Here is a 23,509-nt window from a genome sequence, read left to right on the forward strand (position 1 = left end):
GATGTAGCGTGCAGGCTTACCTTCTGGGTTGGTTAAGAGGACAATAACAGAAAGTGTCTCTAGAAAAGTCCATAGCCTCTATTAAGGTTATTTTCGCATTGATGGGATCTGGGAATCATTGGGATCATAAATAGAAGAACAATGACCTACAGGACTTAAAGTTTCCGAATTAATTTTATACTGCCTTACTCAAAGCACAAAGCTTCATGGATCTTGGACTCAGATAGGGATTGAGGATGAACTACATGTGGGAGACCCGTCCTAAAAGAGGCTCCTGACGGGCTCCAAGGATACATGAATCTATGGAGATGTTTGGCAGGCTCACCCAACTCCGGGGTTTGGACTGCCTCCCAAAACAGGCACAAGGGTAAAAACAATAGTTTTATTGAATATTGCATTGAAGGAGACAAGGAACCTACCTAATAAAACTGCTTTATTAGGAAGCTACCTAATAAAAACTGCTTCTCAAATGAAGAAAAGAGGGAATTTATTTTTAAATCCTTTTATTGGGGGCTCATACAGCTCTTACCACAATCCATCCATCCATGGTGTCAAACACATTTGTACATTTGTAGCCACCATCATTTTAAAAACATTTATTTCACTCCCTCAATGCAAGAATATTTTCTTCTATTAAATTGGCATTCTATGATGCTCACCCTCCCAACACAACTGCTAAACACAAAGCGGGTGAATAAGCAAATGTTGTGAAGAAAGCTGATGGTGCCCGGCTATCAAAAGATATAGCATCTGGGGTCTTAAAGGCTTGAAGATAAACAAGCAGCCATCTAGCTAAAAATCAAAAAAAGTCCACAGGGAAGAAGCACACAAGCCTGTGCGATCACGAGGTGTCGAAAGGATCAGATGTAAGGCATCATCAGAACAACAAAAAAAAATCTTACCATAGTGAATGAAGGGGGAAGTGCAGACTGAAGACCCAAAGCCCATTTGTCAGCCACTGGAGATCCCCTTGCAGAGGGGTCTAGGGGAGGAGATGAGTCAGTCAGGGTGCGATGTGGCACCGATGAAAAATACAGCTTTCCTCTAGTTCCTAAATGCTTCCTCCCTCCCCCCCACCCACACTATCATGATCTGAATTCTACCTTACAAGTCTGGCTAGACCAGAGGATGTACACTGGTGCAGATAGGAACTGGAGGCACAGGGAATCCAGGGTGGATGATACTTTCAGGACCAGGGGTGTGAGCGGTGATACTGGGAGGGTAGAGGGAGAGGGGTTGGAAAGAGGGAGCCGATTAAAAGGATCTACATGTGACCTCCTCCCTGGGGGACGGACAACAGAAAAGGGGGTGAAAGGAGAAATCAGACAGGGCAAGATATAACAAAATAATAATTTTTAAATTATCAAGGGCTCATGAGGGAGAGGGAAGCAGGGAGGAAGGGGGAAAAAAGAGGATCTGATGCCAAGTGGAGAGCAAATGCTTTGAAAATGATGAGGGCAATGAATGTACAGATGTGCTTTACACAATTGATGTATGTATGGATTGTGATAAGAGTTGTATGAGCCCCTAATAAAACATTAAAAAAAACTTGTACAAGCCTCAAATAAAATTATTTTTTAATTAGTACACAAATAGAAATGGTCTAAAAAAAACACATTTCTTTCTACTTGAGCCCTCATTTTTCCCTCCTTCCCTCATAATTTGATAATTTATAAATTATTACCCCTTGATAATTTATAAATTATTATTTTTTTAATGTCTTACACTGATCAATGTCTCACTTCACCGACTTTTCTGTTGTCTTTCTCCCCCCACCTTCCCCTTATTCTCCTGATATTGCTACTCTCATTATTGGTCCTGAGGGGTTTATTTGTCCTGGATTCCTTGTGTTTCCAGCTCTTATCTGTACCAGTGTACATGCTCTGGTCTAGCCAGATTTGTAAGGTAGAATTGGGGTCATGATAGTGGAGGGGAAGGAAGCATTAAAGAACTAGAGGAAAGTTGTATGCTACATCAGTGCTAGACTGCACCCTGACTGACTCGTCTCTTCCTTGTGACCCTTTTATAAGGCAATGTCCAATTGTCTAATGGTGGACTTTGGGTCTCCACTCCACAGTTTCCCTCATTCACATTGTGTTCTGGGTCTTTTATACCTGATACCTGATCCTATTGACACTTCATGATCACACAGGCTGTGCTTCTTCCAAGTGGGCTTTGTTGCTTCTCAGCTAGATGGCCACTTGTTTACCTTCAAGCCTTAAAGATCCCAGAAGCTATATCTTTTGATAGCCAGGCACCACCAGCTTTCTTCACCACATTTGCTTATGCACCCGCTTTGTCTTCAGCGATTATGTCAGGGAAGGTGAGCCTCACAGAGTGCCTGGTTCTTGAATTGAGGAGGTACCTTAATACATAACATATAAGTATATGTACATAGATATATTCCCCTATCATTATATATAAATTTATTTACATATGTACATGCCTATATTTAGACCTCTATAAATTACCTTTGCCTCCTAGTGAAGAGGGGATTTTAATACATTAAAAAAGGAGGAGGTTTGAAAAAGCAATGTTAATCATCTTGTGACTAAGCCACAAAATATTGGTTAGTAAATATCATGTCCTCTTCCTTTTCTTTTTCTTTTTAAATGTCCTCTTTCTTACGCTGCTTTTCATCCTGACGCTCAGTAGTCTGTCTTCATGCTGCGGGCAGTGACTGCACTGTGGAAAATTTATCTTGTGCTGTTTCTGGGACTCAAAAGTGACTCTTTAACAAACATTCCAGTTTTCTGACCTAAAAATACAAACCAGTTATTTGTTTCAATTCTTAAGACTGAAGAAATAGTTAAACTATCACAAATCATACTAGAATTCAAAAATTCTTAATAATTCTTAGCCTACTCTCCTGATTTTGTTATGAATCGATTGAATTCCCCTTTGCTTGGCTTATTTGAAGAAGTTACCTTCCTTTCTGACTTCTGGACGTAAACAACAAAGGTGACTTACTGCATTATAGAGTCTGATTAAAATTAGAAAGCTGGCCAGCGAAGGCCACAGAGATGCATGGAGCCCCAGCGGTTCGGAGACTGATTCACCATGGAGCGTATTCCAAGGAAAGGTCTATAGAAGTGGATGACACCAGCATAGGAGTATCGAGCAAGAATGAAGAGAGAGAGAGAGAGAGAGAGAGAGAGAGAGAGAGAGAGAGAGAGAGAGACTAGGTAAAGCTTTTTATTTAAAAAAAAATAAAATTTATGTCCTACTTCTATTTTTTTAAAAAAAACTAAAGGATGGTGGGAAGACTTTCCTAAATTTGTAAATCTCTTAAGTTATCAATCTTACCTATTTTCATTGAATTCTGGACATCTTAGAGAAGCTGGAATATCTCATCTGCTTGTCAGAAGTATGCTTCTATGTATTTTACAGTTTCTTTCCAAGTCTGGGCTTAGCCAGAGGAGAAAAGTAGGTTGTTCTGGGCAACCTGCCTAAGAGCATCCATTTCACAAACAGTAGGTGCTTAATAACTATGTGTTGAACAAATGAGAGGGAAAAAAAGAAGAAGAAGACAAGTTGATTTCCCCCCACTCCTAATATACTGGCAGTCATTTTGTGGCCCAGAGGATGCATTATGTTTTGCAAGATTAAAACAGGTGGTAAAGTACCTTCCCCATGTGTACATCACAGCTAATGTCCACCAGTGGTCAGCAAATGAATAGACTGTGTCTACGTCGATAATCCTTTTGCAGCCTCATGCTTTATTTATTTAACTAATGGCTGCTTTGCTGATAACTCATCAAGATGGTGTTTACTGAGCTTGGCAAAGTGAGGAATTATGATTTTATTTACTCACGTGTTTCCGGCTGGGGTGCTAGCGCTGTGATCCAGCCTGCAGATGACCATTCTTTCGCTCTCAGAGCCTCCAAAGCAGGCAGTTCAATAAACAACCCATCAGCTTGAGAACCCGAGTGTCAACACGGATGCAATCTGCTTATTTGCTACTTGGCGATAGTCAGTGTCCAGAACCTCAAATAGTGATGCATTTTGGAAACTTCTTTATGCTTAAGTAATAAAGTAGCTCTCAGTCAAGTTACAATAATTGGCTAAGCTTGTGTTTCTTGGCCTTGTATGGGAAAATGAGTATTTGTCCCAAATTAAAGATGCTATTTGGGATAGATTTATCTCTTAGGCAAGAACTTCAATGAAAATGGAAATGTGAAAGGATAGCCTGGGAGAGACAATGGCTCTTGAAGGGCCCCCTCTCCTGAATTAACTCAGTTAAGCATTTGTGCAGAAAACGTTTAACAAGCAACGTCAATATCTTAGGGCTTGAGGACCTCAGCCCAGCTCTGATAACTATGGTGATACGGTGGTTAGGCTAACCAGAGAGGAAAAGACGCAGTGATCTGCCTCAAGGACACCCCACAGACTGGGGTCAGAGAAGCAGAATCATTCAATAGCCCACAACAACACAAGTAAAACCCACTTGGGTATTAATGCAGTTGTTAAGGCTCTTACAACTGTGTGCTAAGAAGGACATTGAATCAGTGATTGTAACTACAGTCAGGATGAGAAAGGTAGAAGAAGGTTGCTAAGCTACCCTTGTGTCTAGTAAAGTCCCCAGAACAAAGTGATGCTTTGCGTGAAAGAATGAGTTTAAATGTGATCTGAGTACATATCAGAGTATGAGATAGTGAGGGAATTGATTATTATTATTATTATTATTATTATTATTATTGTTATTGTCTCAGTTAACCTCAAAATAACTCTGTGAATTAGCCATTACTACTAAAGAAAAAAATCAAAATAAAACATTTTAATACCAAAAGAAATAGAATTTGATGGGGGGAGGTAGAGCCCCTCAAAAAATTAGTGAGAAAAAGTCACTGATGGGTGAAAAACTAGCATTTATTGTGATATTTACTCTGCCACTGTAGAAAAAGAGCTGAATGACCTATACAGAATGAATCTCTACAGCAATGATTGAGAACAGATGTATTACTGTTGCGTTACAGAGTAAAAATGTATTGCTAGTGGTGGATGATCTGCAAATTTGACTAAAAAGTAATGTGGTATGTCAGTTTTTCAAAGTATTTTCAGCATCTCAGGGATTATTTGATTCATTGTGAAGCTAATGAAAATGCTTGAGTACATGAGATCGAGAAGACCTGGTGGCACGGTGATCAGGCGCTCTCCTGTCCCTTGTTCCCCTGCCCTGTGCTTCCATAGAAAACGCTCAAGTAAAGGGTGCTGCATTGGAACCCCTACAGGGAGCGTTCACCTCTACGGCCTGTCTCAAGGTAATATCAAATATGCCCAGGGCAAAATTTTAAGCAGACTACAAACCACAAAGTAGTGCTCTATTGTTGACTAATAGCAGTTGAGATTTGTTTGCTTGAGGTATTTTCTTTTGTTTCCACAAAGGGATTAAACATTTTTGAACATCTTTAAAGGGTAATGGGAAAGACAGTTTAGCTGATGAAAGTGACAGTTCATTTAGAAGTAGGAAATTGGTCCATCCAAGTGTATTTGTGGATTGTCTTTGACAATGGGATTGGCTTAGACTGAGTGTGCCCGAATCTTGAGTGTGCAAGTTGTATGGCTCAAAGAGATGTATGGAATAATGTGATGTAGCCACCCCTCAATACTACAGCCCTGTGGGTGTGTCTGGGCAGGGAACCATGGTGGACCATGGTGGCCATTGTACTTAGAGTGGGGCAGCCACCACAGATGAGTCCAGATGAGAACAGCTGGCAGTCAGGGATGTTTAGATGCTCCAGCTATTAGTGTTCTTGTTTACCACAGAGGATCCCAAGGTTCCCGGAGAAGCGAATGCCAAGACTTAAGGTAATACCTTGTAAAAGGTACCACTTGGCAGGAGCCATAGGTCACACATGGTCATTGTGACTGGAATGTAAAGAGCTCCTGAGGACAGGGAACGGGATTCAGGAGATTTTGGGCTAAATAAGCCAAGGGGAAGACTCCATCCCCCAAACAGTCGGAGGCATTTCAGAATTAGATCTGGATTTCAGAAAGGCTTTCAGGCTGGTGTGCAGACTGCCACAGTGGATGTGGGAGGACGAGCTATGCGGCATGACAGGGATCTGGTGAAGATAATAGTGGGGTGAGCCAGATGTTGGGCTTCAGAGAAGCAGTGCTTGAGTGGAGAGAAAGGATCAGATTGAACAGAAACGGGGAGGCTGAGGTAGCAAGGTTAGCAAGTGACCAGATGTGAGGGGAGAAGCTGTGGCAGGAGACTCAGGAGACTGCAGTCTTTGATGGCCAAACCAGAAAAATACCAATGGCTACTTCTTCTTGTGCAGACGGTGCAAGACCAGGTTCTGCATGAGGTCTCTAGGTGTTAGAACCCACTAGCAAAGCAACACTGAGAGGCTCTGTGGCCATTTTACAGATGAGAAAACGGATGCCAAGGATAGGAGAGCCTACTAACAAATAACAAAATCCAGAATCAGACTGAATTCTGACTCCGTAGTCTGCTCTTTCCACTTAGACACCATAAATGCATTGTTCTGTTCAATTAGGTGTTTTTCTCAGTGGATAAACTGAAGCCTTTGCTCTCTGCTCTCCTCTCTCTCTCTCTCTCTCTCTCTCTCACGCACACACACACACCCATGCAATTCTATAACCATAATTCTCATATGAGAATTGGTAGTTCTCTTAACTCTATTGCCTTTGACCATGAGTTCCTGGTTAACTGCACAGAGTTGGGCTATGCTACATTTATTTTAAGGCTCTTTCAAATGTCACAAAATGCCTCCTTACTCAAATGAAAGGGCACTTTTTGTTTGTTTCCATGAATGCAGGGTAATTGCATCATGAGAGACTGTTGAGGAAATTCACATCAGGGGGTTATTCATAAAGTCTCAAGGTTAGCCAGTGCCTAGGCTCCTCCACTGTTTGAGAGAAGAAATGGGCTCTAGTCCTGCTTGTCTCACCAACTCATCCATGTGCCAAAAGGATGGCAGAGCCGCAGGATAAGATGGCGTTCACCATTTCTGTAGCATTTATTGTAGGCCATACAGTATGGGGTCCCTGCCCATGTGGTCCTCATATTTTAGTGGCAGGGACAGTTAGATGATAGATAGATGGATGGATGGATAGATAGATAGATAGATAGATAGATAGATAGATAGATAGATAGATAGATAGATAGATAGATTCCAACTCATAGTCACTCTATAGAACAAAGTAGAACTTTTACCTAAATTTTCTGAGACTGTAAATCTTTACTAAAGCAGCCATATAGGTCTGCCATGGTGAGTGCTAGGTTCCAATTATTGACTTTTCTGTTGCCAGCACAACATGAAACTCACTACACTCCCAGGGTTTCATAGGCAGGTATATAGGTGGTAAGTAGGTGGGTACATAGGTATGCAGGTAGGTAGGTGGGTAGGTGGTAAGTAGGTGGGTACATAGGTAGGCAGGTAGGTAGGTGGGTAGGTGGTAAGTAAGTGGGTACATAGGTAGGTAGGTAGACAGGTAGGTGGTAAGTAGGTGGGTACATAGGTAGGCAGGTAGGTAGACAGGTAGGTGGTAAGTAGGTGGGTACATAGGTAGGCAGGTAGGTAGACAGGTAGGTGGTAAGTAGGTGGGTACATAGGTAGGCAGGTAGGTGGATGGGTGGGTGGGTATACAGGTAGGTGCAGATGGAAGGTTGTGGTAAGTGCCATAAAGGCAACACTCAGGGTAATGAGGAACAATTCATTGTGCCACGATTCCTTTCTCTGATAAAATTGAGGCAAGACTTGCCTGATTAAATAAGAAAATGTATGTAAGGTGCTTGCTTACAACACTGCCTTACAATCAGCTGGACATTCCGTCACTGAGATCAGTGGTGATTGTTAGTCCCTGTCAAGTCGTCTCCTAGCTCATGGGGACCCAACTCACAACAGCATCAGACCATTTGTGGGCTGATTTTAAAAATAGATCACCAGACCTTTCTTCCTCATCCATCTTTCTTCCTCGACCATCTGAAAGCTCTGTTGAAACATGTTCACCATGAAAGCAACACAGAATCCTCTACTGACAGACAAGTGGTGGCTGTGCGTGAAAAAACCTTGGTCAGGAACTGAACCTAGATTTCCAGCATGGATACAGGAATCCTATCACTAAACAACCCATCACACTAAATACCCACTGGATAGCCCAACCCCAAAGATTTTTTTTCCTTGATGTCTTGATTTTAAGCATGTTCCTGGGGTTATTTTTGGGGGGTAACGATTCAGAAAATTGCATTAGATAAATCACATTAGCTCTGGTTTTTTAGCTATAATAACTTTCCACTATATTTTCAGCCATTGAGTTATACTTATTTGTTTGTTTTAAATATGAAAAGAATTCAGATTCACAAATAAAAGGTAAGCCAAAAAGGTAACTATTTGAGAAAGAATTCTGCATTAAGGTCCTTCCCAGGGAGGCCGCAGACAGAACCATGGTGGCTTTTGTTTGCATGTGGAGCTGCCAGTCACAGGCCAGTGCTTCCAATCGCCGGTCACTCAAAGGTTTGGGAACCCAAAGGGGCCACTTTTCTCTGTCCCATAGGGCCATGATAAGTTAGAATCAATTCAATGGCAGCTGGATTTTTTCCTTTTCGGTAGGGGAGGTTGGGCAATCTATGCAGAGACTGGGAGCTGGGGACTGCCGAGCCACCACAGCAGGAGAAGAGTGAAAATAAAAGTGAAATGGAAAAGGTGCATGCACAGAGGGCGTGAGGGCAATTTCAGGTGCTGGAAATGTAAGACATTAAAGCAATTTTCATAATGTTTTGAAGATCTAAACATTTCTTCTTCAAATTGGGCAATACATTTCAGAGTACACTGTGATGTGTAGAAGTCAATGGCTAATTCATGTTAAATGTTTCAGAGGTGAGGTTAACTCCAACCTTCTTTATTAAAAAATTTCTAAGTTTTCTTTCAAGAACTTCTGTCCACGGGTAGAGAGGGTATGTCATCCTACAACAAGATAGGAACATTTTAATTTTAATAAAGGAGTTTGAACTCCAATAGACACATTTTGGGTTTCAGAACATTTGAACCTTATTTATTGTGCTGAACTCACTGCCAGTTAGTTGGTTCTGACTCACAGTGACCCTGTAGGACAGAGGGGGAACTTCTGTGGGTTTCTGAGGCTATAAATCTTTACAGGAGCAGAAAGCCCCATCATTCTCCTGGAGAGCAGCTGGTGGCCTCCAATAGTTGACGTTTTTAAGTAAAGAAGTCAAACACATAACCCACTCTGCCATCAGAGCACCTTATTTGTCATTGAGTGGTGCTTATTTCTGGCTCTTTTTAAGATAACAGATTGGAACTGCTTGCCATTCAGTACCTAATAAATGTGAAATGATACTTGGGGAGAATTCTTTATTTCTGGCTCTTTTTTTAAGATAACAGATTGGAACTGCTTGCCATTCAGTACCTAATAAATGTGAAATGATACTTGGAAAGAATTCCAAGTTCATGTAATTTTCACTGTTCAAATATATCTTTGGACCAAGGGACACCATGTGAAGTATAACTTGACCTAAATATTCAGTACGGCACAAACTACTTTAAATAAATCCAATATGCACTTCCTCTATCTCAGATTAGCTAACACTATATTAAAATATTCTGATTTTTATTTATGGGCAAGCAGAAGAAAGAGTGGTCTACGACACATGTTCTGCTTCTCAAACACTACAGCTGACAATGGGAAACGTGTTATTTTGGAAATCAGCAGATAAAATATATCCAAAAACAAGTCTAACATTGAGGTGCCAAAAATGTATAGTGGCCAGCATTATTAAGGAATGGTTTCTTTGGTTTAATGTAGGTGAATGGGGCCTTTTCTTAATGAGGCCGTCAGCAACTGCTTCCTGGGGAAGGTGGCTCGAAGCTGAGACCAGAAAATAAGACAGGGCTGAGCGAGGCAAGAGCTACAGAGCCAAAGGCTGGAAACCAGAAAAGGGGGTGTTTGGTGTCTTCCTAAAAACTTGGCGATCTGCTTCCAAAAACCAGTCAATGAAAACCCTTTTGTTGTTCTTTTGGGATTCTGGTGTGAGAACACCCGTATATGGGAGAATATAGCGCAATCCTGGGACTATGGAAGCCTCCTGCCATAGCATCGCCTAGACTCTGCCTGGTGTGTCCCTTTATTTGTTTCCTTTATGATTTAAATAAAGGGTAACTCAAACTGCCATTTTGTAAGCAGCCTCATAAAGAGTCACACAGAGTAAAAGTATTGGACCTGCTGGCTGACAGTCCTTGAACAAATGAAGTCTACCAACAGTATACAGGAGCTGAAAGTGGATCCTCCTGCCCCAGTAAAGTCCAGACATCACTGCAGATTGACTGACACTGTAACTGCAACCTGTGTGGGGACCCTGAGCCAGAGCCACCCAGCTAAGCCACTCCTGAATCCCTGCCCCTCTGAAACTATACAAAATAATAAAGTTATATTTTAAACTGAAAAAACAAAACCAGGATCACAACCATCCAGTCCCCAAACAACCTTGCAGATGGCAGAGGACCCAGCAGCGTTTTGTTTGCAGGTGCATGGGGTCACCATGAGTCAGAGCCAACTCAACAGCAGCCAGCACAGTGTAGCTCTTAGTCTTTGATGGTAATGCTGGTCTGGGAACCACACTGTGATATCACTGGGCTAGGTACTGGAATTTGTGCTGTAGCTATTGTTCTATAATTCTGTGGAATTATTTCAGCGTCACGTGACTGGTGGTGTTAGGTCCCAACTCACAGTGAGTCTATGTACAGCAATGATGACACACTGCCCAGTCCGCCACCATCCTCAGTCCGTGTTATGGTAGAGTCCATTGTTGCAGCCACTGTACCAACCTATAGGGACAAGCAATAAGACAACGCGTTCACTCACTCACCCACCCTTCGTGAGCCCGTAGGAGAGAGCAGAATTGCCCGTGGGGGATTCTGAAACTGTAGCTCTTTACGGGAGTAAGAAACCTCTCCTTTGCCCAAGATCAGAGTTTCAAACTGCTGCCCTTGCAGTTACTAAACTAATGCATAACCATTACTCTAGCAGGGCTCCTGTTATATGAATAGGTGAAGTAAATTTTGTGACTTTAATTAGAAAAATTTAACTTAAATATAAAAAGGTGACCTAACCAATGCTAACTTTTTCCTTTTGGACTTAACTGCCCCACGCCTACGACATTCCTAGAATGGAAAACATCTGTCCACAAAAACAGATGTACACAAATGCATAGAGTGAGGACTGAATGGACTTTCTCTTTCTCTGCACATGTGGACCGCCCACTTTCTTCCAGCCAGGGGTCTTCAACACCCAGGACTCAGGAAGAAGTCAACTGAGGATGTTGACTTAATGTTCAACAGAATCCTCTACCTTTGGGAAGGGATGTGGGACACAGCAGCTGGACTTAAAAACCTAAAAACTATTGGCATCAAGAAGTCCTTGAAAAGATGAGCAACATCATTACTCAATAGAAAAATGCATATCAAAAGTGCAATGAGATACAGTGTCCCACCCAATAGAATGGCTATAATCAAACTTACAGACAAGAACAAGTGTAAATGAGGATCTGTAAAAATTGGAACCCTTAGTAATCACCAGTTAGAATGTAAACTGGAGTAGCCATTTTAAGAAGCAGTTTGGCAGCTTTTCAAAGTGTTTAGCCTAAAATTGTAAGCCATCAATTCTACCTCTAGGTAGAATTATACCCAAGAGAATGGAAAACATATGTCCACAGAAGCACATGTACATAAATGCTTATAATAATTCCATTTATAGTAACTAAAAAGTGAGAAATATCCAAATATTTATTTATTGATCAAAGGATACATAACAGTGGTCTATTCGTACATTGGACTATTACTCAGCAATAAACAGGGATTACTGTTATATGTTACCAGTTGAATGAACTTCAAAGTCATTATGATAAGGAAACAAAAACCAGGCACAGAAGACTACAGATTGCATGATCCCACTTGTACATAATATCTAAAACAGGTATCAATCTGTAGAGAAAGAAAGTAGAGTAGGGGATGCCTAGAGATAGGGGTTGAAATGTAGTCAACATTTCTTTAATATCCTAAAATTAAATTGTGCTTGCTTGCACAGCTCTCTAAATGTACTAAACATTATTGAACTGCACACATGTTAAGCGGATAAATTTTATCATATATAATGCATCCCCAATAAAGCTTTTAAAATAGGATACAATAAGTTAAAAGAAAAATAATGAGGAGCAATGAAAGGGGAGGAAGAGAGAGTGGAGCATATCCTGGCCCACCAAGCCTTGAGAATAATATTCCCGCTCAGAGCAGCCAATCCACAGAGAAGACCATATGGCCAGCCCCACTTTGAGACACAACATCCCTCACTGACCCATAACCTTACAGGGGACAACACTGGAGACACAGTGTGGAAATTGGGCCCAATTTGATCCCACCACACTGAAACAAAATACTAAGATCATGCAACAGAACAGCAAAGGGAACAGAGCAACAAAGCCCCAGGGAATACCAAAAATAGACTTCGGGGCCAGGTCTTGGAACCCCATCAAACTCAACCGGAAAACACTCCTAAGGCAAACAAACAGCCCTGGAACTAACTACAAGCTTTTCTTTTTTGTTGCTGTGTTGTGGGTTTTTTTGTTTTGTTTTGTTTTGTCATTGGCTTGTTGTTGTTTTCTTTTGTTGCTTGGTTTTGCTGTCTTGTTTTTGTGAATGTTATTATCTATGCAGGTCTGTTTAAATAAGATAGGTTGGATGAACAATCTGGAGGAGAAAACAACAGGACTAACCATTCGGGGGGACTTAGGAGAGGGGGAGGTGGGGGGAAAGGAAGAGGTGTTAAGAAACCCAGGGACAAGGGAACAAGTGATTCAAGTCAGTGGTGAGGAGGATGTAGGAGGCCTGGTAGGGTGTGATCAAGGGTAATATAATTGAAAGGAATTACTGTAACCCAAATTAAGGCTGAGCTTGATACTGGGAAAAGAGGAAAGTCAACGGAAATAGAGGAAAGAGCTGGGAGGCAAAGAGCATTGATACAGGTCTAAATAAAGGCATGTACATATGTAAATATATTTATATATGAGGATGGGGAAATAGATTTATGTGCATATATTTATAGGTTTAGTATTAAGGTAGCAGATGGACATTGGGCCTCCACTCAAGTACTCCCTCAATGCAAGAACACTTTGTTCTATTAAACTGGCCTTCCATGATGCTCACCTTCCTGATATGATCACTGAAGACAAATTGGTACATGAGCAAGTGTGGTGAAGAAAGCTGATGGCACCTGGCTATGGAAAGATATAGCATCTAGAGTCTTAAAGGCTTGAAGGTAAACAAGAGGCCCATCTGTAGGCAACTGGACATCCCCTTATGGAACCAGTCAGGGGGCAGTATAACAATGATGAAACATACAATTTTCCTCTTGTTCCTAAATGCTTCCTCCCCACCCACTCTCATGATCCCAATTCTACCTTACAAATCTGACTAGATCAGAGTGTGTACACTGGTACAGATAGGAACTGGAAGCACAGGGAATCCAGGACATATGATCCTGTCAGGACCAGTGGTGAGAGTGGCGATACTGAGAGGGTGGAGGGAGGGTGGGGTAGAAAAGGGGAACCAATTATAAGGATCTACATATAACCTCCTCCCTGGGGGACAGACAACAGAAAAGTGGGTGAAGGGAGACATCAGACAGTGTAAGGTATGACAAAATAATAATTTATAAATTATCAAGGTTTCATGAGGGATGGAGGAGCAAGGAGGGAGGGGGGGAAATGAGGAGCTGATGCCAGGGGCTTAAGTGGAGAGCAAATGTTTTGAGAATGATGAGGGCAATGAATGTACAAATATGCTTTACACAATTGATGTATGTATGGATTGTGATAAGAGTTGTATGAGCCCCCAATAAAATGAAATAATGAGATTTCCTAATCCTCTATTTGAATGTTATTGAGTGTTGAAGTCATTATGATATATGCCTGAAATTCAAAATACTGTGTTCTAAGAAAATAATGATACAGAAAACCCCAAGGACTCATTAGTAGTAGAAGCATCTTTGAAGTCGCGTGCCATCTGGCCAGCTCCGCTCCTGGAGATGCTATGCACAGCAAAAGGAAACCCTTTCAAGCCATGCCCTGTCTTCACAAGGGTTGTTCCGTGTGAGCCCGTCGCTGTAGCCATTGGGTCAGTCCATCTCACCAGAGTCTTCCTCGATTTCTGATCCTCCCTCAAGCCTGACGTCCTTTCTGGGCTTGCCTGATAACATGCCCAAAGTACGTGAAGTGAAGTCTGGCCATGAAACATTCTGGCTGTACTTCTTCTAAGATTTGCCATTTCTTCAGGCAGATCCTCGGATGTTCCATCGTTTTGCCAACCATAATTGAAACCCATCGGCTCTGAAGTCCCGCTTGCACAGCATGTCAGTCAGTGAGAACTCCCTAGCTGGGGCCGTGTACACGGTCATCCTCAGCATGCCGTCCGTGCTCTTTCCCACTTCGACGAGGCCGTGTGCAGCAGATTTTCCCAGCACTCTGTCATTTGGTTACTTGGTGGCTGCTTCCGTGGACTTTGATTGTGGATCCAAGTCAAATGAAACCCTTGACAGCTGCAAATTGTTCTCTGTTGATCCTCACTCATGTTGCCTGCTGGTATAGTAGAACAGCGATACCCTCTAAAAATATACTCCCTCATTTAGTTCTTTCATGTGCTGGGGACAGCTGTCAATAGCTTACATGTGCTCCCTTCACTCAGTCCTTCAAACATATCTGCAACGCTGGTCTTGGTGCTGAAGAGACGATGCGTATAAAACAAAGCCCTCCTTTTGTGATGCGTGCATCCTAGTACAGGAAGAAAAACAAGCCTGTAACTGCACCAACCAGGACCTGGGCCATTGTAGGCAGCGGTGGTGTGGCGGGGTGCCATCAGGTCGGTTCTGACGCACAGACAACACTCGACAGAGTCAAGCTGACCCCAAGGGGGCTCGCGGCGTGTGATTTTTATAGAAGTAGATTTGGAGGCCTTCTTCCTGGTGAACTGCTGGATGCGTTGAACTGTCAACCTTTCGGTTGACTGCTGAGCACCTCACTGCCGTGCCTGTGTGTCCTGAGGGCCGGATCCTCAACCCAGCTCCTTGCCGTCGGGTCAGCTCCCATCCTAGTGATCTGATAGACTCATGTGGAGCTGCCTCCTAGGGCTATCAAGGCTCAGCATCCTTATGGAAGCAGGAAACCTCCTCTTTCTCCTTCGGAGAAGCGGGTGGGTTCACACTGTCAACCTTCCCATTACAGCCTGATGCTTAACCCATTGCACCACCAGTGCTCCTGATAACGAGATTTCTGGCCTTTCCTTCACCTTTCAGTAGGAAGTCATTGGATGACGTAAGCTGGGTATCGTGTGTCTTGCATATTACAGGTCATCGCAGAAGCTTCTAGGAGACAGGAATGGCGGGAGGAGGAGAACAGGGGCCATACGATTGAGCTGAGTGTGCAGCAAGAGTTCCGAAGAAAGAACAATGGCTTGGACCAGGCAGTGGAAGGAGGACTAGTGAGAGCAGTGTGATTTGGGGTACATGTAGGAAAATAGCCCTATCGGAGTAAGGTAGCCGGAGGCGGCAGATAGATTCAGGTGGCTCGCAGGCTCAGCTACTCACCAAAAGGATGGAGGTTGGAGTTGGCCCAAACACCTCAGAAGGAAGCCTGCCAATCTACTGCACAAAAGTCCACCACTGAGAACTTCTCCGGAGCACAGCTCCCCTTGGAGGAGCACAAAGCCTCCTCGAGCCAGGATCCGAGCGAGGGGCACTGGCACCAGCGGTAGAGAATGAGAGAGATTGAGGATGATTGGTGATTTGGGAGTTGCTCGACGGAGTGGGAGGCGCATCATGAGCAAGGAGGGCCGACTTTGCCTATGTGATTGACCTTCCTGTGTCCATCTTACCGGTGAGGAGGCTGAGGCTCTGAAACGCTAAGCTACCTGCTCAAAGTCATCTAAGGAGCAGAAGAAGCCAGTGACTTCAAAGGCCATGTTGACAACACTGCCCAGAACTTCGCCCTGATCATGGGGGACTCTTGTCTGCCATCAGCTAATAGATGGTGATCGTGGAAGGTGGCCTCAGCCAGAGGGAGGAGGACTGCTTGGTAGTGATAGCTGGTGGAGACGCTTGTCATCGAATTAAAGAAAAATGAGCAACTTAGAAGAGTAACATTTTTCTGGTAAATCATATTAAATAATCACAAAGGTTTAAATTCAGTGTCAGGCTGAAATGAGATTGACAGCTAATAAAAGACCAGTAATTACAGGAAAACATCAGATTGGAAAGTGCAGAGATTCTCAAAACACCTGCAGCTATTTAATATATCTTATGTTTGCTTCAGATCAGCAAGCAGCTCCCAGAGCAAGACTGGTCTCATTACTGAGCTAATGGACATTATGCTCTGAGGTACCTTTTCCTCTTCCCAATAAATCAGAATTCTTAAAAGCCAAGCCTGGAGTTGCCAGGCTGCAAATGTTTGCAAGGACATCACTGAGTGCTTTCGGTGTCAAGTTCAATTTGACTTGGCCTGGTCTATTCTCTTAAGGAAGGCTCAGGGGCATCACTGTGTCACAGGACGAATCCCTCTCTGCTCCTGTTCCTTGGGCTGTGACAGAAATCAGACCTTGATTCTCTGAGCAGCGGTCCCCAAACGGGGTACGCTTGTCTCTACAGTGCACCGTTGTGATGAAAGTTGTCATGCTTGCCTCGTCTCTGAATTTCTTTCGGTGAGAAGGGAAGGGGTCTGGAGAAATAGACTCATTCACACATTCTAAAACATTCACGAGCCTCCGCCAAGTGACAGATACAGTGCTGGGGTTCAGGAGATGATGACAAACGCGTCCACATGAAGTGACAGCACCATAGAATGGAAAGCTCTGTGTGTGTGCACTCGTGACTGTGTGTGTAAGTCTGCTCCCTGGAGAGAGCCAGCTCACCTGTGCCCCATAGGTACCTCGTGGGGGACAGATACAGCTCTGAACATCAGCCGCCTGGAGAAAGGGCAACTCCGCCAAGCTCTGTAGATTTTCCGGGACATTTTTCACCTCACAACGGCTCTAATGTCCTTGGCATCAAGCTCTTTCTAGGGATTAATAACTGGCTGGGCTTAATGGCCCTTTCTGTGTCCTGGGCCATTTTCCCAGCCAGCCATTAATTCCAGACAGTGCCCTGGGCTCTGGCCATTATGGTGGCCTGGGCCTAGAGGCTGCTCGGAGGCAAGTGGTCACAGCCTCCTTCTCTACAGACAGAAAGCTTCCATGGCCCACTCTCTTCTTGTCTCCACAGTGTCCGTACCCAAGGTTGGCATTTATGGCCAAACTGGGTAAGGGCACCACATTACATCTTGTTTCTGTGTCTTAGGAGGTAAGTCGTTTCTTCATCTATCCATCCGTATATTCCGTGTTAAGTGCTTCCTATGGGTCAGGAATCCCTGGGTGGTATACATGGTTAGTACATTCCTGCTAACCAGAACATTGGCGGTTTGAATCCTCCTAAGATGCCCTTGAAAGAAAAGGCTGGTGATCTACTTCCAAAAGGCCAGCCCCTGAAACCCCAATAGAGCACAGGCGGTGACACTCAGACACGCATGGGTTGTCGTGTGTTTGAGTGCACTAGACAGCCTCCACAGTGGGATGTGCTTTGGTGAGTGGGGTTTGCAAGGATTACAACAGGAAAATACGTTCCAAGATTGCGGTGGCCCTAATCGGAGTGTCTGTGCCTTCTGGTAATGGATGGATCATGCACTGAATGCAGTGGAAGGAAAATGTCCCTGAGGATCACGGATGCTCAGTTCCTATGAGAAGGAAGCCAGAGGACAGGCCCGGCAGAGCAGTGGAGACAGGAGTGACGGTGGTAAAGCAGAGTTAGTGCTGTGCTGCTAACCAAAAGGTCAGTGGTTGGACTCCCCAGTCACCAGGAGAAAGAGGTTACTCTGCCCTGGAGGGTCACTGTGAGTCAGAACTGACTGGACAGTAATGAGTTTTGTTTGGGTTTAAGCAGTAAGGGCTCTGGGAGCTGCCTGCCCTCCCAACTCATTAGTGATACTTCATCTCCCAGATCCTCAAGTTCACCTTCCTGAAGTTCACTTAGTGATTCATCAACCCAGCATATGAGAGCTTAAGGAAGTACATGTAAATATTGCATCAGAAATCTTAACTCACTCAGGCATGAATGTGTGCACCCATATCATTAAGGAGCTGAGGATAGTGATTCTCAGAGGACTGTAAGACATTCTGAGAAAACAGGGCCAAATAGGCAACCTGTTCTGCCTCCCAAGACATCATCAGTAACTCTGAATGCAGAGAACAGACTTCATTTCCCCTCCTTTGGAAGTGAGTCAGCCTGTGGAGCATGCCCTCCCCGACTCCAAGAAATGTAACACTGTGTTTAGAGCAATGATTGTCATCTTATTGGCTCCACTTACCAAAAGGCACTTAGGCATCGTTCAGACCTCAATCTTTTTTACGCGTGTGGTGAGTCTGCACAACTCAGTGATGGGGATTGGTGCCTGTAGAAGTCCAGGCCTCTGAGCTAAAGTGGGTGGGTGGATCCAAACCCACTGATTCTGACTCTGTGGCCTAGATAGTGTTTGCGAGACTGTAAATCTTTAGTGGCGCCGACAGCATCATTTTTCTCACACAGAGACGACGGGTGGATTTGAACCAATGCCAAACCTACCACACACTAGGAGTCCAGCTGTGTTTAGTTTTATTTTTAGTTTGGGCTGCTAAGCACAAGGTCAGCAGTTCAAAGCCACCAGCTGCGCCTCCACAGGAGAAAGAGGAGGGTTTCTACTCCTGTTAAGAGTGAAAATCTCAGGAAACTACAGGGCAGTTCTGTCCTTTCCGATGGGGTCCTTATGAGTTGGAATCAACTTGATGACAGTGAATTGGATTGTTTTTTTGGGGGGGGGGATGTTTGGTGTCATCACATGTCTGTTAGTAAGTAGTGAAAATGGCCAGTTAATTCTCTGCTGAAATTAAATTGAGTTTGGTAATTAAAACGATGGAAGTTCAAGTCCAACCCAGAGGTATTGCAGAAGGAAGCCCTAACGATCTATTTTTAAACAGTCAGCCATTGAAAGCCCCCTGGAACAGATTTCTACTCAAACACACCTAGGGTCACCTAACTGGATGGAACTCGGTGACCACAGGGAGTCAGTGTGGCAGGGTCACTACCTTTGGCTTCCCCTGCAGAAGGGCTTCCCCTGTCTCAGGTGGGCAAAGGACAGAGGTCTTCGGGTGTTTCAGCTGTCTACCAGCCTCCAGCTGTGAAAATTGCAGGCAGAATAATTAATTATGAGCAAAGCAGGTGCTACCGGGGCCTTTCTTCAAACTGGTTCTTGAGTAATAATAGGCACAATGTGTTGAAAACAACTTACCAACCTGGAAAATTCACAGCGGTACTTCCCAGATAGGCTGAGGAGAAAAAGCATGTTCCATGACCGCAGGGTCTATTGGGATGAAATCTGCCAAAGATGCCTTAGGAAGCAAATGCACTGCGTTACCACGGGGCTCAGAGGTGCAGTCAGTGCTCCATGGGTGTCCTTTGAATGAAAGAACAAATGAATGTCATTTGACCATAAGTATCTAGTTCCCCCACTTTTCTTTAACTGATGAAAACCTTAATACCTTTTCTTTACAGACTGTTTTAGACTCTGGGTCTCTTGACCCTGATCACTATGGAGAATGTGCCATTTGCAGATCTCACTTATCCTCTTTGTATCATTTTTATGTGCTTCCCTATGAGTAGCAAGAAGCTAGCTAGCGGTTCCAGTTTGCCTAGGGCTAAAAGGTTTCCCAGGATGTAGAAATTTGCCTGGTTAAAACCAGGATCCCTAAGGGGCAGCTGGATTGGCTGGACCCCTGGAATGTCAGTCAGCCCTGTGGATCTGTGCTGCACCATCGTCAACACCCATCAGCCCTTCTATGTCAAATCCCCACCTTTACAACCTCACCTCCCACCAGTCAGACTTCTGTCACCTCCACTGAAGGGATGATTTTGTCAGAGGTTACCAAATACAAAAATTATTCTCCAGGGCTTGCCTTATAATTATACTATGGTTTGTGGCATCCTTGACTATCCCCTCTGTTGGGTGTCTTAGACTGGAATCTTGAAAGAAACAAAACCAGTGATGCTTATATGTGTACATATAGAGAAATGTATATCAAGAAAGGGTTCACACGATTGTACAAGTGGGTAAGTCCACAGTTCAGATGTTCGGCTGGAGGCTCCTCTTGACTGAGAAGCTACAGGGGCTGACAGTCAGCAGGAGAACCACGGGCTGGTTGCTGCAAAGGAGGATGACTCTAAGCTCAGGTCTGTGGCTACAGAGTTGATGGAGCCAAGATTTGAAGGTCAGATGAGAGGGTGCTGATGGCTCTCAGGATCACCAGGCAAAGGGGCAGTTCCAAAGAACCAAAGGTGGATGAGCCAGATGCAAGGTCCAAACCCAGCAAACAGCAAACAAGCTTCCTACAGTGTCCATTTATACTGGAAGCAGGCCACACTCCATGGGCAATGAATTGCGCCAGGTCTGGGACCTGACTAAGTAAGGGTGTTGTATTCCACCCAAATGTTATCCCATTGTGGAGGCTTACAACTGGTTGTCTGTGATTACATTGTGTTAGGTCAGTTCAGGGGGGATTACTGCCAAACTATCGAAAATCCTGACCCAGCCAAGTTGACATGAAACTATCACAAATAGTGTCCTTCCCTCACCCCCCCCCAAAAATTGCTATTGCAGAATAGTAAATAGTCAAATATTGATCATTTTAACTGGTCCAGCCTACTACTGTGTGTATGGGTATTTTCTCATTCTACCATGGTAAAATAAGGTATAATCATCAGTTTAGCATAAAGAAAATAGGTGTGCTGAGATTAATGCCTTGCCTAGATCTCATAACTAGTTGACAGTAGAGACAAGACTAGGATTGTAGCTGCCCTCAAGGTGCTGTATTTCTGGCTCTAAAACTAAAGTTAGGGCTCAGGAAATTCCCATCAAAATACAGCCCTGGCGGTTTAATGGCTGCATGTTGGGCTGTGACCTGCAAGACCAGGCACTCCGCAGGAGAAAGATGGGGTTTTCAACTCTTGTAATGAGTTAGAGTTTGTGAAACCCACAGGGGCAGTTCTGTCCTGTCCTAGAGGACCACTGGACATCAGCATTGACTCGTTGGCAGTGAGCCGGGTTTAGATCCTAGTTTGGGAGTACCAAACTTGGTTCCCTTTCTTGAAGCTCTGCCGTGTCCCATGTCTCCTGCTCTAAGGTTACAGAGAAGAAAGGCAGGGGCTCTAGGAAAGATCTAACAATGCAACATTCTTTCAGAATATTCTAGACCAGCAGTTGTCAACCTGTGGGTCACGACCTCTTTGGGGGTTGAATTACCCTTTCACATGGTTCCTCTGATTCATAAATGTAGTAAAATAATAGTGATGAAGTAGCAAGGAAAATAAATTTATGGTTGGGGGGTGGGTCTCCACAACATGAGACACTGCATTAAGGGTCGCGGTATTAGGCAGGTTGAGAACCGCTGTTCTAGCCTGCCATTTTATTGCGCACTAACTGGCGCTGCCCTTAGGCGACACATACATTGTCGTAATGCAGCAAGTAGGAGCTATTTCCCATTAATCAGAAACAGGAAAATGCTAACTCTGTTGGAACGGAGGTGTCCCGAAATCAAGCCCCTGGTGTGCGAGCCTGTTGGAATGAGCACTGCCCTTGGGGATGCTCCCGGGAAGCACCACGTGGCCAGGCTTCCGTAAGAGGTCTCTAGTGTGGAGGTCGGGAAGGTTCTTTTACTTGTGACCCACTCTCCTGACCTCTCTGACCCCTTAGCGTGTGAGAAACAAGCTTAATGATCACTTCCAAATGATGGCGTCCAAAGCATGACACTTTGCGGGTCATTTCCTAGGGGTTATGTTGATTTTGTGAGGTGTCATGGAGTGGTTCCTACCCCTGACAACTCTATGCACACACACAAAAAAACCCAAACGCCGCACGGTCCTGTGCCATGCGCATCATTGCTCCTGTGCCTGAGCCCACCGTTGCAGCCACTGGGTCAACCCACCTCCTTGAGGGCCTTCCTCGTTTGACTTGCAATAAGTTTAATTATGAGCATGAAAACTGGTGGACTATGGACTTGCCTTTGACTTGGTCTTAGGAGATGGGCCACTTCAGATTCAGAACGACCTGCCGGACTGTCGGAAGCCTGGCTTTATCATTGACCTAGTGACGTGTCCTTGGGAAAATTGATTCACGCCTGCAGCCTGAATAGCCTCATCTGTTCGATGATGAGAATAGCAACCTCGTTTGCGTGGTGTGATGTTTGGGTTGTAGAACGTTGGTACCGGTCCCAGCACAACGGCTGCAGGTTAATACTGGCCTGCTTTCTCTCGATCCCAGCGCGCCCAGTCTTCCGCTTGCAGCAGACCGAGAAGGTCAATGAAGGTCGCAGAAGGGAACTGCTCCAAGGGGAGGGATGGGTACCCTTCTCCTGAGGCAGAGAGGTGGCCTGCAGGGGCCAGCTGAACTGAATCCCCTGGCCACTGAAGCGCTCTCTTCTGCTTGCCTTCTAGCCCCTGAAAATGCACTGCCAAGATTGTGCCCTGGTGACAAGCTCGGGCCATCTGCTGCGCAGCCGGCTCGGCGCCCGGATTGACCAGACAGAGTGTGTCATCCGCATGAACGACGCCCCCACACGCGGCTTCGGGCGCGACGTGGGCAATCGCACCAGCCTGAGGGTCATCGCGCATTCCAGCATCCAGAGGATCCTGCGAAACCGCCACGACTTGCTTAACGTGAGCCAGGGCACCGTGTTTATCTTCTGGGGTCCCAGCAGCTACATGCGGCGGGATGGCAAGGGCCAGGTGTACAACAACCTGCAGCTCCTGAGCCAGGTGCTGCCCCGGCTCAAGGCCTTCATGATCGCGCGCCACCAGATGCTGCAGTTTGATGAGCTCTTCAAGCAGGAGACTGGCAAAGACAGGTACAGACGCATGGCGGGAGGCAGAGGCCGCAGGCCAGGGACCTTGCTGGCTTGCAACGCTGTGGCCATGTCTGTGTTGTAGACTCGTGTCTGTAGGCTCAGGGCAGCCTGCGGTGACCCAGGGCTCAGAATGAATGCGTGTAAAGCCCAGGGAAACGAAGCCCCGAGACCACTAGATGGACAATGCAGGCCCGCCGCCTGGTTTCGGAGGAAGCCGCGGCACAGATATTGACCTACATTGGTAATACGTGCAAAGTGACAGCTTTGGGGAGTTTCGTTTTATTCAGGTGGCCACGAGGCAAACAAGAAGTGTGGGCACGCACGTTCCCTTTCTAAGGCAGACATTTATTTGGGCAACAAGAATTATTGAGCACCTACTACTTACAAGGCACTGTTGCTGGAACTGGGAAAAGGTCAGGCACATGAGGGAGCCGGTCACTGCCCTCGGGGAACATCAGCTTTACAGGAAGGGTGGGCATCATTCTGGGTGAAGTTGACAGTGTGCTGAAGGTCAGGAAACG

General features: G+C 44.8%; 1 protein-coding gene across 2 annotated transcripts in view; it reads left to right on the forward strand.

The window, feature by feature from the left end:
- The window catches only part of ST6GALNAC5 (ST6 N-acetylgalactosaminide alpha-2,6-sialyltransferase 5), a 212,752-nt gene that overhangs the window by 158,117 nt on the left and 31,126 nt on the right, over positions 1–23,509 (forward strand). Inside the window, exon 3 of one of the 2 annotated variants that reach the window (XM_075540119.1) lies at positions 22,579–22,988. The exons of the other annotated variant lie outside the window; for it this stretch is intronic. Within the exon in view, the coding sequence (XP_075396234.1) occupies positions 22,579–22,988 (410 nt within the window). The remainder of the gene's footprint in view (positions 1–22,578; positions 22,989–23,509) is intronic. 2 annotated transcript variants of the gene reach the window in all.

Source organism: Tenrec ecaudatus, chromosome 1, assembly GCF_050624435.1.
Source record: "Tenrec ecaudatus isolate mTenEca1 chromosome 1, mTenEca1.hap1, whole genome shotgun sequence".
NCBI classification, from domain to species: domain Eukaryota; kingdom Metazoa; phylum Chordata; class Mammalia; order Afrosoricida; family Tenrecidae; genus Tenrec; species Tenrec ecaudatus.